Source organism: Canis lupus, chromosome X (assembly GCF_003254725.2).
Source record: "Canis lupus dingo isolate Sandy chromosome X, ASM325472v2, whole genome shotgun sequence".
Classification (NCBI taxonomy): Eukaryota; Metazoa; Chordata; class Mammalia; order Carnivora; family Canidae; genus Canis; species Canis lupus.
In genome coordinates, this window is record NC_064281.1 from 27,666,268 (window position 1) to 27,680,150 (window position 13,883).

The 13,883-nt window shown below is 37.0% G+C and overlaps 1 protein-coding gene across 15 annotated transcripts in view; it reads right to left on the reverse strand.

Moving 5' to 3' along the window:
* Positions 1–13,883, reverse strand: part of DMD (dystrophin) — a 2,170,621-nt gene that overhangs the window by 1,380,934 nt on the left and 775,804 nt on the right. For all 15 annotated transcript variants that reach the window (XM_025439443.3, XM_025439430.3, XM_025439477.3 and 12 more), the window contains one exon: positions 13,600–13,775. In XM_025439443.3, the coding sequence (XP_025295228.1) occupies positions 13,600–13,775 (176 nt within the window). The remainder of the gene's footprint in view (positions 1–13,599; positions 13,776–13,883) is intronic.

The window sequence follows — 13,883 nt, forward strand, 5'->3', positions numbered from 1 at the left end:
TAATACCAAGATTCCCTTGAGAAAGTGTCTTTAATTCAGGGAGACACGCTTAATCCAAATAATAAAGCAGCATTTTCTGGACTTTGTAACACAGTAGTTTCTCCCCAGTTCATTAATTTGACCTCATTTTTGAACATTTATTAAAGGGTAGACACTCATGTTCTATAAATCTGCCTATAATTACATTCCTATACATTTAGATGTTAGTTTTACATTCAATCACACTCAAAGGAAAAAAGGAAACTAGCATTTTAAGCATCTTGTTCATGTCACATACTTTCATAAAGAAAAAAATTCATCTCCCATGATAATAGTTTACCTTATAATCTTCATTTCATAGATAGACCATGAACACAGAGATTTAGAAACCGAGAAACCTCCTTTACTTTCAACACACAATGAAGCATTGAGTTAAGATTCAAAACCAGGTCTGTCTAAATCCAAAGATTTCCACTACACTACACTTTTCCTTTGTTCCAAAATGAAAAAAAAACCTATATTTTTTGTTCATATGAAGGAAAAGTCAATACACATTTCCTTTTTGTTGCTATATAGTAAAGTCTGGTAGTTACTACTGTGCTTTTTAAAAATTTTATTGGAGTCTCTAACACTAGGACATTAATTCTAAACACTTTCATTAACCTTAAGTATGATCCTTAGCTGCATAACTGATACCCACATGGCATTATTAAATCACTGTCATTCCTAGTTTATTTTTACTTTGGAATCATCCTTAATTTCCTAAAATCCACAAATTTCCAATCTGTTGATATGTTCTCTGATATTAGAACTAATATCAAACACAGATGACAAAGGTTATTATTCATGACACATAATGAGGTTAAGACAATGGTTAACACTTGAAGTCTTGCATTTGGGAAAAGCCTTCAATTACTAGGATCCCCATATAGGGCTTGATGCTAAAAAGACATGTAACTTTGAGACAATGTTTCTTTTAACTGAAAAAGACCTCTGTATTTAAAGACAGCCAAATGCTTCAACAGGACCCAAGAGTCTATGAGACTTCAGGATGTAGAACTATCATAATCTAGGATAAGTACACAGTTTTCATACACAGACCTCAACAAATTCTTAAACAGTCTCAGTAATACTTTTAATTTCAGCTAAATGATGAAATCACCTTTAACTTCTCATTAAAAGACAGCATGATAGAGTTTAAGATTACAGCATCCTGTGCTAGATGCCTGGGTTCGAATCTAGACTAAACTGCTCCCTATAAACTGTGCAAGTAGAAACAAGTCACCTGACCTTTCTGTGCCTCATTTTTCCCACTGGCAAAAAGGGGGAAATAATAATAAAATATTTAAAAAATAATAAAAATTATTTTTATTAAAAATATGCTGTTTAATGTTTAAATATGTTAATATGTGGAAAATATGTAGAAGAGTGCCTCACATGTGGTAGAAGCTATATTTGTGTCAGCTACCATGATTACTGCCTTCCACGACTCTTTCTTACTGGGTTGAAGCCAGCCCAGTGCTACTTTTCACATTATCTGTTGAGGGTAGAGATGTTTGTCATAGGGTTTTGTCAATAACTGGCAAATTATAAGCTATTACTGTAACCACAAAAATAAAAACTGCATCCATATCTTAGCTGTTGTAAATAATGCTGCAATAAGCATAGGGGTGCAGATATCTTTTCTAATTTATGTTTTTGTTTTCTCAGGTAAACACCCAGTAGTGGAATTACTGGATAATGTGGTAATTCTATTTTTAATTTTCTGAGGAACCTCCATATTTTTTTCCACAGTGGCTGCTGTCCCAGTTTACATTCCCACCAACAGCATGTGAGGGTTCCTTTTTCTCCACATTTTTCTCAACACTTGTTATTTCTTTTTTATTATTATTTCAGCCCTTATGACAGGGATTAGGTGATATCTCACTGTGCTTTGATTTGCATTTCCCTGATGATGAGTGTCCACCGATAGACACGTACATAAGGAATATGTGATATATATATATAGATAGATAGATAGATAGATAGATAGATAGATGCAATGGAATATTATACAGCTATAGAAAAGGATGAGATCATGCCATGTGCAACTACATGGATGAATTTAGAGGGTATTCGGCTAAGTGAAATAAGTCAGACTGAGAAAGCCAAATACCATATGATTTCACTCAAATGTGGAAACTAAAAATGAAACAAATGAATAAACAAACATAAGGAATATAGCCAATGATATTGTAATAGCATAGTATAGTAATAGCTGGTAATCACACTTGTGGTGAACAGAGCACATAGAGAAGTTGAGTCACTATGATGTACACCTGAAATTAATATAACATTGTGTGTCAACTAGATTCAAATTAAAAAAAAATTAAACTGCAAAGAAAACTAAAACAAAGAATAAAACAAATAAATAAAAATCATCAACAGCAAAATAATCTCATCTCTTGCACCCCTTATTGCAGGAAAAGGCAAACTATGGCCCATAGGACAAATCTGGCTCACCATTTAGTTTTGTAAATGAAATTTAATTGGAATATAGACATATTCATTTACGTATTGTTTATGGCTGCTTTCTCACTATAGCAGAAGAGTACGTGCAAAAGAAACTACATTATACTCAATGTCTAAAATAGTTTCTGGCTCTTTATAGAAGGCAAGCTCTCCCTGCTCTATAGAGTAAAGTTGAGGTGGTCTATCTCTCCCAACACTCAGGGAGGGTCAAAATAGTGTGGTTCATAGTAGCTATATTGCTTTGCTCTCTTTCAAAAATATACGTTGGTTCACCATGACCAGATTAAAGTCTATATTCCTTAGTCTGGCAATGAGTTCCTTTTTTATAGTGAATTCAACCTACCTTTTCAACCTCGTTCCTTACTTCCCTTTTTCCAATACCTCCTACTTCTGCTTTAGGCAAACAGAAACACAACCATGTGTAAGTGCCAATTGTATACAAGCTTATAGGACAGCCTGTATTTGAATCATCCTTTCCCTTTACCTTGAGTCTACATGCCCCTATCCTTTAAATGTCTACACAGATGCTAATTTCCCTAAGCTTTTCATGTTCAACTCCAAGCAGGAAGCAAACTTTTCTTCCTTACAACTTTTCTAATATTATATTGGTTTTTCTTCATGACATAGCTTATACTACAGTGCAAACTTCTTGAGGGAAGGATTAAGTATAGTTCACAGATACAGCAATTGGAGTGACTGATAAATCATAGCAATTGATTAGATATTAGTTGAAGGAATATGGAAATTAGCAAGAAAACTAACTTTGCTGTCACTATATTCTTGAAACACAGTGGACTCATACTGTCTACAGGAGTGTTCAAAGAACCCCTCCACACATTGGATGGTGCCTCGGACCCTGTGGGAGGCAATTTAAACTTTAAATACTCTCAGTGTGAAAGCTCGCGGAGTTTAAAGGACTTCAACATGCTTTTATGTTGTGGGTCTTTAAAGTTTAAATAACTTCCAGTCAAGGTTCAGAAACTATCTAGTGCAATGCAGAAAGCCATTTAAATCTGGCGTGTACTTACTGCCCCACTGCCACTTCCCTGGCATCATGAGTTGTTTCAACCCAACTATTTCTTTTAGTGAGCATCTCTATGAACTTTAGTTAAAACACAAAGGAGAACTCACTGCTCTACCCAAAGCCAGGATCTTAGTTAGCTCAGGCCAATGTAACGAGATAACACACTGAGTGACTGAAACAACAGAAATTTCTTTTCTCAGAGCTCTGGAAACTAGAAGTTCAAGATCAAAGTCCTAGCATGGTCACTTTCTGGTGAGAGATCTCTTTCTTCCTGGCTTATAGATAGTCATCTTGACATGCTGTCATCACATAGCAGGAAGAAAGAGAGCAAGCTCTCCAGTGCCCCTTCTTAGAAGGGTACTAATCTCATTATGAGGGCCCCACCCTCATCATCTCATCTAAACTTGATTATCTCCCAAACACTTCATTTCCAAATGCCATCAAATTGAAGCCAGGGCTTCACTACATGAAATGTGGAGGGACACAGTTCAGTCCATAAGAGCTGGTTGTAATTTTATCTGTGTGTGGTGGCATAATGTATACTGATATATAGAGTTAGAAGCTCCTGACCAGGGAAGTCATAAGAATAAGAATATTCTCAGAAGATGTTGGAACAAGAATATTTTCCACTGTAACACAAATGTAATAATGGGAAGATAACTGTTCTAAATTAGTAATTGGAAATTCAGCCTTCTCCTGGGAAAAGGAAGTACATTTTTACCCAAATAATCAACAAGAGAGGCACGCATCATAAAATTTCTACCATGTGAGGGCAAACAGAGAAAGTCATATAAATTCCACTTCAGAGATGAAGAAATAGATACTGAATGAGGTTCAGTGACTTTCTTTAGTCATATAGCTTGTGAGTGCAAGATCCAAGGCCAGAACCAACCTGGGCAGTCACAGGCCCATCTGCTCTCAGAGCTACTCACCACACATCTCTTGTCCTGTCTGAATCTGAGGGACATCCATTTCCCACAATTGCTTGTCCTCTGGCTTCTAGTTAGATTTCTCCAGTTGAAGGTACTGGCAGAATATTTGAGGAGGGAAGGAATTTGGGAGGATGTCAAGGAAGTTTTCCTTTGTACTCTACTTTTGGAAGCATTTCTAAAGCAGCCAGGTCTCCACTGTGGCTTTAGCTTCCTCTAGATGGCCCCTCCCTCCATTGGTCCAAACTTCTGCCCCACAGCCCTAACTGGTGGAAGGCTCCAGCTTTGGGTCTCTGGGAACAACCCCTCTTTGCATTATTCCTGGAGCTCTAGAGATATTAGAGCTTCCTGATGTTGCTAGTGTTTGGAGTTGCCTCACTATCCTGGGTGCTTCCCAGGCTTCTACCACCTTCTTGACCAATTCCCTGTATTAGGTCTCTGCTCTTTGAAATGTTGAGAATATTTCTGTTTTCCTGATAAGACTCTGACAAAATACCCATTCAATATCCCATGAATATTTAGTGAATACCTGTGACATGCTGACCTCTAGGTCATACCCTGTAGGTCTAGAGTTGAAAATAAAGGACTCCTGGCCTCAAGGAGCTCAGTGGACATAAAAATATGCAAAACCAAAATCATTACAGTGAAATGCTGCAAGTTTTTTAATGCAAGTGCTAGCAAGGCTGAGAAATGCCTGGGAGGTTGGGTTGCCAGAGCAACAAGGTAGTTAGCTGGGGGGCAAGGAATGTGAGAGTGGGCAAAGGGAAAAGCATGAAAAGATAATCTTAGGTAGAGAGAATGGTAGGTGCAAAGAAACAGAAGCTTGAAGGAATACTAGAGCTTCGTAAATCAGAGAGTGGTTAATTAAGGCTGAGCAGAGGGCAGTGTCACTCAAAATGCAGTTTGGGGCCCATCTGTGAACTATTTGTTGGTAGTCTGTGACAAGAAAAGTCACCAGAGTATAAATCCACTAAGTCACTATGCGTACTATGTCATCTGATTTCTTTTTAATTGCAAAACTTTCTGGACAAAGGAAGCAGTGCCCTGATTTATATTCTAGCCCAAGCTCCTTATCTCATGGTGCCCTGGTGATGCACAGTTTATAGACTATTTTGAGGAGCACTGGCATACAAAGAAATGGGCAAGGCAAAGGGAGTGAAGCCAGAGAGTTAGGCAGCACAAGATCAGAAAGGAGTTTTTGTGCTGTGCATCTCAAGAATTATGGGCCAAGGAATGATCTAATTAAAACTGCATTTTAAGATAGTCCCAGAAGGCTGTGATGTGTATGAATAAGAAGAGAGAAAGCAGAGGAATCGAGTTAAGAATTTCATGCAGAAAATTATGAGAAACTAAAGTCGGATGAAGACAGCCTGGATATAAAGGAAGGGGCAAAGTGAAGAGAATTTAGGCATATGAGGAGGAATTTCCTGTGGTGGCAGATATCAGGACCACTGTGAATGGCTGCGCCAGCTGTTCACAATTCCAGAAGGGTGCTGCTCTTAGAAACTATGACATGAATAGTGTTCTCTAAAGTTGTGCAGTCTAACTGCGGAACTACATCTGAAACTTCTGCAAGAAGTCCAGGTGCAAATGCCCAATAAACACTTGGATCACACAGCTGTGAACATCAGGAGGGAGGGCAAACTAGAGATTTTCATTTGGACATCATCAGATATAGATGGCCTGATGGAGACAAGCCTATACATGATACTGCCTGGGGAAAGAATGCATTATGAGAAGAAAATGATACCAAAAGGTGAATCTTGTGGAGACTATTAAAGAGATAAGAGCAGGAGACTGAGAAGCCATAGTCAGAAAGCGAGGAGGAGAAAAAAACACAGGAGGGAAAAATCCTAGAAACCAAGGGAAAGGAAAAATTTCAAGAGGGGACTAATCATCATCACTGTCAAGCACAGCACAAAGGTCAAAAAGGACAAGAACTGAAGAGTGACCTTTGGAGCCAGCAATTAAGGAATCTCTCTGGTGACCCTGCTGAGAGCAGTTTCAGGGCTCCATGTAGACTACTCCAGCTTTGGGGCTGTATTAGAAGTAGTTCAAGGTAGTTCAGATCTTCTGATTAAAATCATCCTTTCTTGGCACTCAGCTATGGTTCTTCTTTCAGATGAATAAATAATAGACATGACTACCATCTTCTTCACTCAGGGGACAAGTAAAACTGCATGTCACAGCTCTCAGAATATGGCCCTGTCTTTCTCCCTGTTGGCATCACTCTATGACTTGCATTCTCTAAGAGCACATTTTCATGCTGCTGCTGCAGCTAGACAGTCAGAACTATGTGTACTATCTCATAGGACCAGTTTCCATTATAGTATGTTTCAGTTCATAACATGTATCAGGCATCTACCCCATAGAAGAGCCCATACCAGCTAAGGAGTAAGATAGGGACCCTGGTCTGGGGCAGTTTTGAGTCGAGTGGGTAAAAGAGACATATGAATAGATCATTTCAATATAAAGCAATAGAGGTGTCACAGGATAGAATGGGAACATGACCCAACTGGGAGTTGATGGCCTCTATCACTGAGGTTGCTTTGGGAAAAAAGAAGCAAGAGTCAGGTTATAGCTGAGATGATGCTCTAGTGCACTGATCTACAAAATGTGGGCCCTAAACCAGAAGTATCAGCATGACCTGGGAACCTGTTGGGAATTAAGACTGTTAGGCACCACTCTAGACCTACTAAAACCAACTCCGGTAGAAGCAAATAAGTTCTCATTTCATAAGCCCTCCAGATGATTCTGATAGATGCTAATATAATATGAGAACCACTGCTTTTGTGCAAGGATCCTCAAACTTTATGGCTTAGCAGAATGACCTGACAGCTTGTAAAAGATTCCTAAGCCTACCTGGAGAGTTTCTGATTCAGCAAGGTTGGGGTGCCCCCCCAATCTACATTTCTAATATGTTCCTAGGTGATGTTACTGTTTAATGCATAGCACTAAGAATGTCACTGTTTTAAGTGTTCTCTGGTCATTTTGTATGCCTTTACAATTCACATCCCTACATTCTCCAAAACATATTTAATGACTTATATGGCAAAATAATTTTAAGAATCTAAAATAGGTGGTTATCTTTTGGAATATCTGAAGGCAACCTGTAAGATTTCTATTCTTCACCAAAAACAGTTTCTGAACTGAAATTTGAGTTTATGACCAAGGTCATTTGACTCTAATACATAAAAAAGAAGCAGGCCATTGCAACTATAACACTGGAATAGAAATTAGGAAACTCAGCACTTGTCCTTATTCTGCAACTGAAAGCATGTTATTTAACCTTTCCAGATTTCAATTAACCTGTAACTGTAGACAAGTCTACAGTCTCATCTCCTTAGATAAAAGATGCAAAGTTTCATTTTTCTGGGCTGTGCCAAGGGGCAAAAATGTTATTGCTGAGACCAATACCCTTAGTACTTTAGGATCAACTTATCATATAGAAAAAATTTTTAAAGTTAGCTTAGGCATATTAATCATCTAAGTAGATTCTTGAGGGCAGCCCCGGTGGCTCAGCGGTTTAGCGCCGCCTTCAGCCTAGGGCCTGGTCCTGGAGTCCTGGGATGGAGTCCCACGTCGGGCTCCCTGCATGGAGCCTGCTTCTCCCTCTGCCTGTGTCTCTGCCTCTCTCTCTATCTCTCTGTGTCTGTCATGAATAAATAAATAAAATCTTTAAAAATAAATAAATAAATAGATTCTTGAAACGAAATAAAATGTTTTAGTTTACTACTTCCTGATTATAATTTGGGAATCAAAGTGAAAATAAATAACACAGAAATATTTTAGGCAATGATCTTATAAAACTGTAGAAAGAGTCTTTTGTTTATTAGGAAGAGTCTAACACTTATCTAACTTCCTCCCAACTATGTGACAAAAATTAATATCAGTCCACAGACATAAAAAGAAAGAAATCACAAAAACGATTAAGCTAAAAAGTAAAAAATAAAATAATAATGCAGATATGCAATTGCCCAGGCAATGAATGTATTCTGCTATTTGGTAAGCATGCAAGAAACAGAGAAAGCAAACTTCACACTCCGCCTAACTTAGCCAGGAGAAGACAAAGAAACTAAGTGAATTTAGGTATTTCTAAATGTCTCTATACTTCCCTTCAGGTCAAAGATACTCATTTATTAACACTATACTTGGGGAAATTATCTTTATTGAGATGGCATTTACTTAAAAAAAGATTCAATTTGCCATTGGTTTCACCTGGTTGATACAAAAATGTAAATGAAAGCTGTTGTGAAAGTCTCTTAAAATAACTGCTACATGATTAGGAACTAATCTCCTCAATAAATTCCAATTAACTAGATAATAGATCTAGTTTTAACATAGTCTAAGTTCCATACTCTGATAATTACCTATATGTAAAATAATATTGCAGAACTGCAGGGATAAATTACTGTTAAAAATAATTACCCTGTGACCCAAGATCATTAACGCTTTTGTATATCTTAGTGTAAAGAAGACAATTTATGCAGTAAACACAACAAAAGTAGAAACTGTATAATTATTAAGGAATCAATTAAACACATCTTAGATATTTAAAAAAAGTAGTGTGGTACATAGCCGAATTTTAAATCCCTTAATAGTTTTGAGTAAAAAATGGTATCCTAATGGGCAAAGATAGAATTACTAAAGATTATTAAAATGTTCATTTGCTTCTTATTAAGAACAATTCCATGAAGAACTAGGCAAAATTCTTAAGTGCAAATATTGGAATATAAAATTTTAGTTATCTCAATTAATTGAACTATATTATTCACTCTTTCAATAAATATTCATTGATTATCATATGCATGGTACTATATATGAAATCTAAGTAAAATATAAAGAAGGAAAATAACAGGACTTATTTGTTGTAATTAGTGATGAGAAAAATTTGTGTGGGTGACTTTAAGGCATATAGCAAAAGAATGTAATATAAAGGCGCATAGGTGGCTCAATCGGTTGAGCGGCCGGCTCATGATTTCAGCTCAGGTCATGATCTCAGGGTCTTCGGATGAAGTCTCAAGTCAGCCTCCATACTCAGTGGGAAGTCTGCTCAGGGATTCTTTCTCTCCCTTTCTCTCTGCCCCTCGCCCCATGTTCACATGCATCAGTGTTTTCTCTCTCTCTAAAATAAATAAATCTTAATTTTAAAAAAATTATGTAATGTAATTTACTGGCTGAAGTGGAAAGATTCTGGGGAAGGTAGAAATAAAATTGCAGGGACAATAATATTGAATATCATAATAAGTGATTTGTGCTTTATTCAGGGAGCAATTGGAGTTATGAGGACCTCAAGTCTGTAAGGTCAGCATAAAAGCCACATTTTATGGGTATCTAGGTAGCTCAGTTGGTTACGTGTCTGCCTTTGGCACATGTCATGACCTCAGGTCCTAGGATCGAGCCCCATATGGGGCTCCCTACTCATTGGGAATCGGCTTCTCCCCCTCTGCCTCTCCCTCTGGGTTCGCGCTTTCTCTAAGTAACTAAAGAACATCTTTTTCTTAAAAAGCCACATTTATATACATTAATTTGAAGTGGATTAATCAGAAAGGGGCCAAGTCTCACCACATGGAGGTATATGGCTTAGGTTATGGAGTTACCAGTTAAAATGACTGGGAGGTAAATGACTGAAATGGTTTGTGCCCAATAATATAATGCAATAATAATAAATAAGGGCAAGGTAAAAGAGCAGAGACTAACAGAGAAATTAGGTGGTAAATTCCATTTTGAAGAGGAAGTGGAGAAGGTAATTTGTTGTTATATTCTTCACCTTTGAGATGATGTTATTATTATGGAATCTTTTTTCACCTATAGCATATAATCACCATTTCCATTCCCCCACCATTACAACCTCCACCATCATCACCACCTAGACTATCACTGCCTCCACCACCATCTCTACCACATCTATCACTTCCACTACATCTACTATGAATGTCCATGTCCATCATAACCAAACGACATGAAAGCAGCTATTGTATTTACTGAATTCTTATCACCTTACATACACTATGTTAAATGCTTCCTACTTAATCCTCAGAGTTAGTATTTTATAAAATGAGGATAGTGAATTTGAGGCATAGGTATTGGGTAATTTGCCTGAGATCATAAGCTAGTAGCTAAAACAGGCAGGTTTCAAACTTGAGTATTTCTGATTCTAACGTCCACATTTTCTCCAATATTTGCCATTCCTTTGGACACACAGGCAACAAGTTATACTAAGTTAAATATCTGTACAATGTGAGTAACTAGGTTAAACAGAGGCAACAGCTGTTCGCATTTGATTAAAAAAATTGAAGCACTGACTAGATGCACAAGTAGAAGTACATAGTTTTAAAGATACAAACATGAAATTTGAGAGAGAGAGAGAGAGTCAGATATGGAACTATAAGTATGATCTAGGAGTCATTCACTTAGAGTCAGACCTGAATCAATGTAAGGAAGCTTTTCAAATAAAGAAATTGAAAAAGGCAAAGACCATGAATTTATGAGATACTACCACAGTAATTAGGCAAAAGATCCCAGATCTTTTAGTAAGAAAATGAATCCGTTGTAGGGACAGAACCAGTAGTGTGTCAGAAAAGCTGAAAAAAGAGATCATTTTTAAGAGATAAGCATTTAATAGATTGTCATGACTACAGTCTTCACAGTCAAATGCTAGTAGTTCTCACATGGAACACCTGCTTCCATGAGGCTTTCACTCAAGTTTTTATGATGCCTCTTGAACAATTACAATATTTTAACGAAATTCCAGCCTGCAGACAATGATCATTCACTGAATTTGTCTTTGCTGTTCACTTGTGTTTTGTTCAGTACAAATTTATCAATCTAGAGTCTTATATCAAGTATACAAGTTATACTGTCCAAATCTGGACATACTTGAGAGTGAAAATTGCTATTATATATAATTATGATGTCATGAAAGGTATAAGATAGAATGGATTCCAGGAAACCACAATAGAAGATCACCTTAGTCATATATCTACTGAAGAAACAGTTTAGTACCCAGTCTAGGTTCTGGAGTAGGCTACCTCAGTTGAAATCTTGGCTCAGGCACCCCATAGCTATGCATAATAGTAATAATAACCATACTTATCTTGTAGGGTAATCTAGAAGAATAAACATGCTATGCAGATAAAGCATTTAATCTAGTGCTGAGCATATCATAAAACCATCAATAAGTGTTAGTTTCTATTTAAGTAATATATCCTTTATGTTCTCAATTGGTCATCTCATTTCAGGCACTTACAAAAATTGCTGACAGCATATGCTGCAAACAGAATTTAGGAGACAAAATATTTCACCACTACCATACTTTCCTGAAAACAAAAACTAATCAGAACACATTTTTCTTAAGCAAATACACTCTCCAGACACAAGCCAAGAATATGCTTGGCAGGAGCCAAGAGAGAGACTGACATGAATCAACCTGCTCTGCTAATATCTGTATTAGGAGAATCTTGAACATATCAGGAGGGTAAGACAACTAGGTTTCCATACTGTTCTCCTTGGGAAATAGGTGGAAAGCTGTTGGGTTGTTGCAAAGGATCCATAAATCCATGTCCCCCCAAGCACTGTCTGCAGACACATATTTAACATGATGTGAAATTAACACCCATGCTATTGGGTTAATAAAAAGCAGGTTCGTTAGGAGCTTTATGGATTTATTTTTGCCATTATGTTTTTCCTCCATCAATGTTAAAATTTCAACTACTATCATGAGTAGAGTCCTTGAACATTGTTGCCCCAAATAGAATGCCAATACCTAAAGATTGAGAGAACCATTTGACTAGAACAGGGGTCAGCAAACTTCTTCAATGAAGAGCCAAATAGTAAATATTTTAGGCTTTGTGGGTCATGCAGTCTCTATGACAACTACCCAACCCTGCCTTTCTAATGTGAAAGCAACCACAGATGATATATAAATAAATGGCTGTGGCTATGCTTCGATAAAACCTTTATGGACACTGTCATCTGAATTTCATATAATTTTCACATGTCACAAAGTATTTATCTTCTTTTATTTCCAACCATTTAAAAGTGTAAAAATGATTCTTAGCTCATGAGCCATACAAAAACTGGCACCAGGGTAGATTTAGTCTGCTGACTCTAGTTTGCTAACCACCGGATGAGAGAATTCATTCAGCCATGTAGATACAACCAGGGAGAAAAGCCTAGCAGTTCACTGCAGAATTATGAAAGCAGGTTGTAAATCACGGATTAAAAGAGAAGTACTGAAAGTCTCAAATAATATACTTGAGTAACTTCTCTAGGTGTTTTTTTTTCCTTCGCCTAGAACATCTGACATGTTATTTTTAAGTATGTGTTCTTCTTCTCATACTTCTATACCCTTGTATACATAAATTCTAATGTCAAGTGCTCCATGCATTCCTGAACATATGCTGCTTAGAAACATAAGGCAGATTTTAATGATCTTGCTTAATCTTATAATGCTAATGATTGGAATGAAAAAGAAATTGTACCTTTTCATGACTTTCATGCTAGTGTTGCATTTATGAAATTTTATTCTCATCATTTTAGTATAGCCACTGATGTACATAATACCTGACTTATCTATAATGTCTAGTTGAAAATATCCACAAAAAGAGGAGTTAAAAATTCTAACACCTTCAAGATAAGACTTTAAAAATATCAAAGAACAGGAAATCTATTCTGTAATTACTCCTGATTTAGGATGTGCAGATTGAGACATTATGTTCTCGTAAACTAGCAGAATGGATCTCGTCTATTATAGGTGTACTTCTTCATGAAAATGTACTTTCCATTACTGGGGAAAAAAGACATTTAACACAAAAGTAGGCACTGAACAAGTAGGCTCTTTATAAGAAAAAAAAAAGAAAAGAAAAGAAACTTTTGGGATAAAATAAGTCCATGGCAGTTCATCAAGTGTGGTTTCTTTTAATCCAGAAAACAGTATTTCCATTGAGCATTCAGTTTTCATTGGGATGGTGAATCCCTGAGCTAATTTTAAAATTTATTTCACAATTTTCTAACTTAACTGACATTATAGGCACCTGAGGCTTCTAGAAATATTGTTTAAGTAAAAACACTGCCATCTAAACAGCTATAAATGAGTTTTCCCGCTTAACAGTGACTTTTTGCTTAAGGATAAAGCCATGAATAAGAGCGTCTCACCTTTTCCTAATTTCAGAATCCACGATAATCTGCCTCTTCTTCTGAGGGGGTGGTGGTGGCAGTTCCTCTTGGGCATGCTTTACCAAGATGTGTTCCCTCGTGGTCACCATAGTTACTGTTTCCATTACAGTTGTCTGTGTTAGTGATGGCTGAGTGGTGGTGACAGCCTGTGAAATCTGCGAGAGGTATTGAAACAGAGGTCACACACTTTTTGAAAGACTTCAGTAAAGACTGCTTGGAGTGGCAAAGGGAAATAATGAGAAACTGTTCCTGCTTGTTGGTAA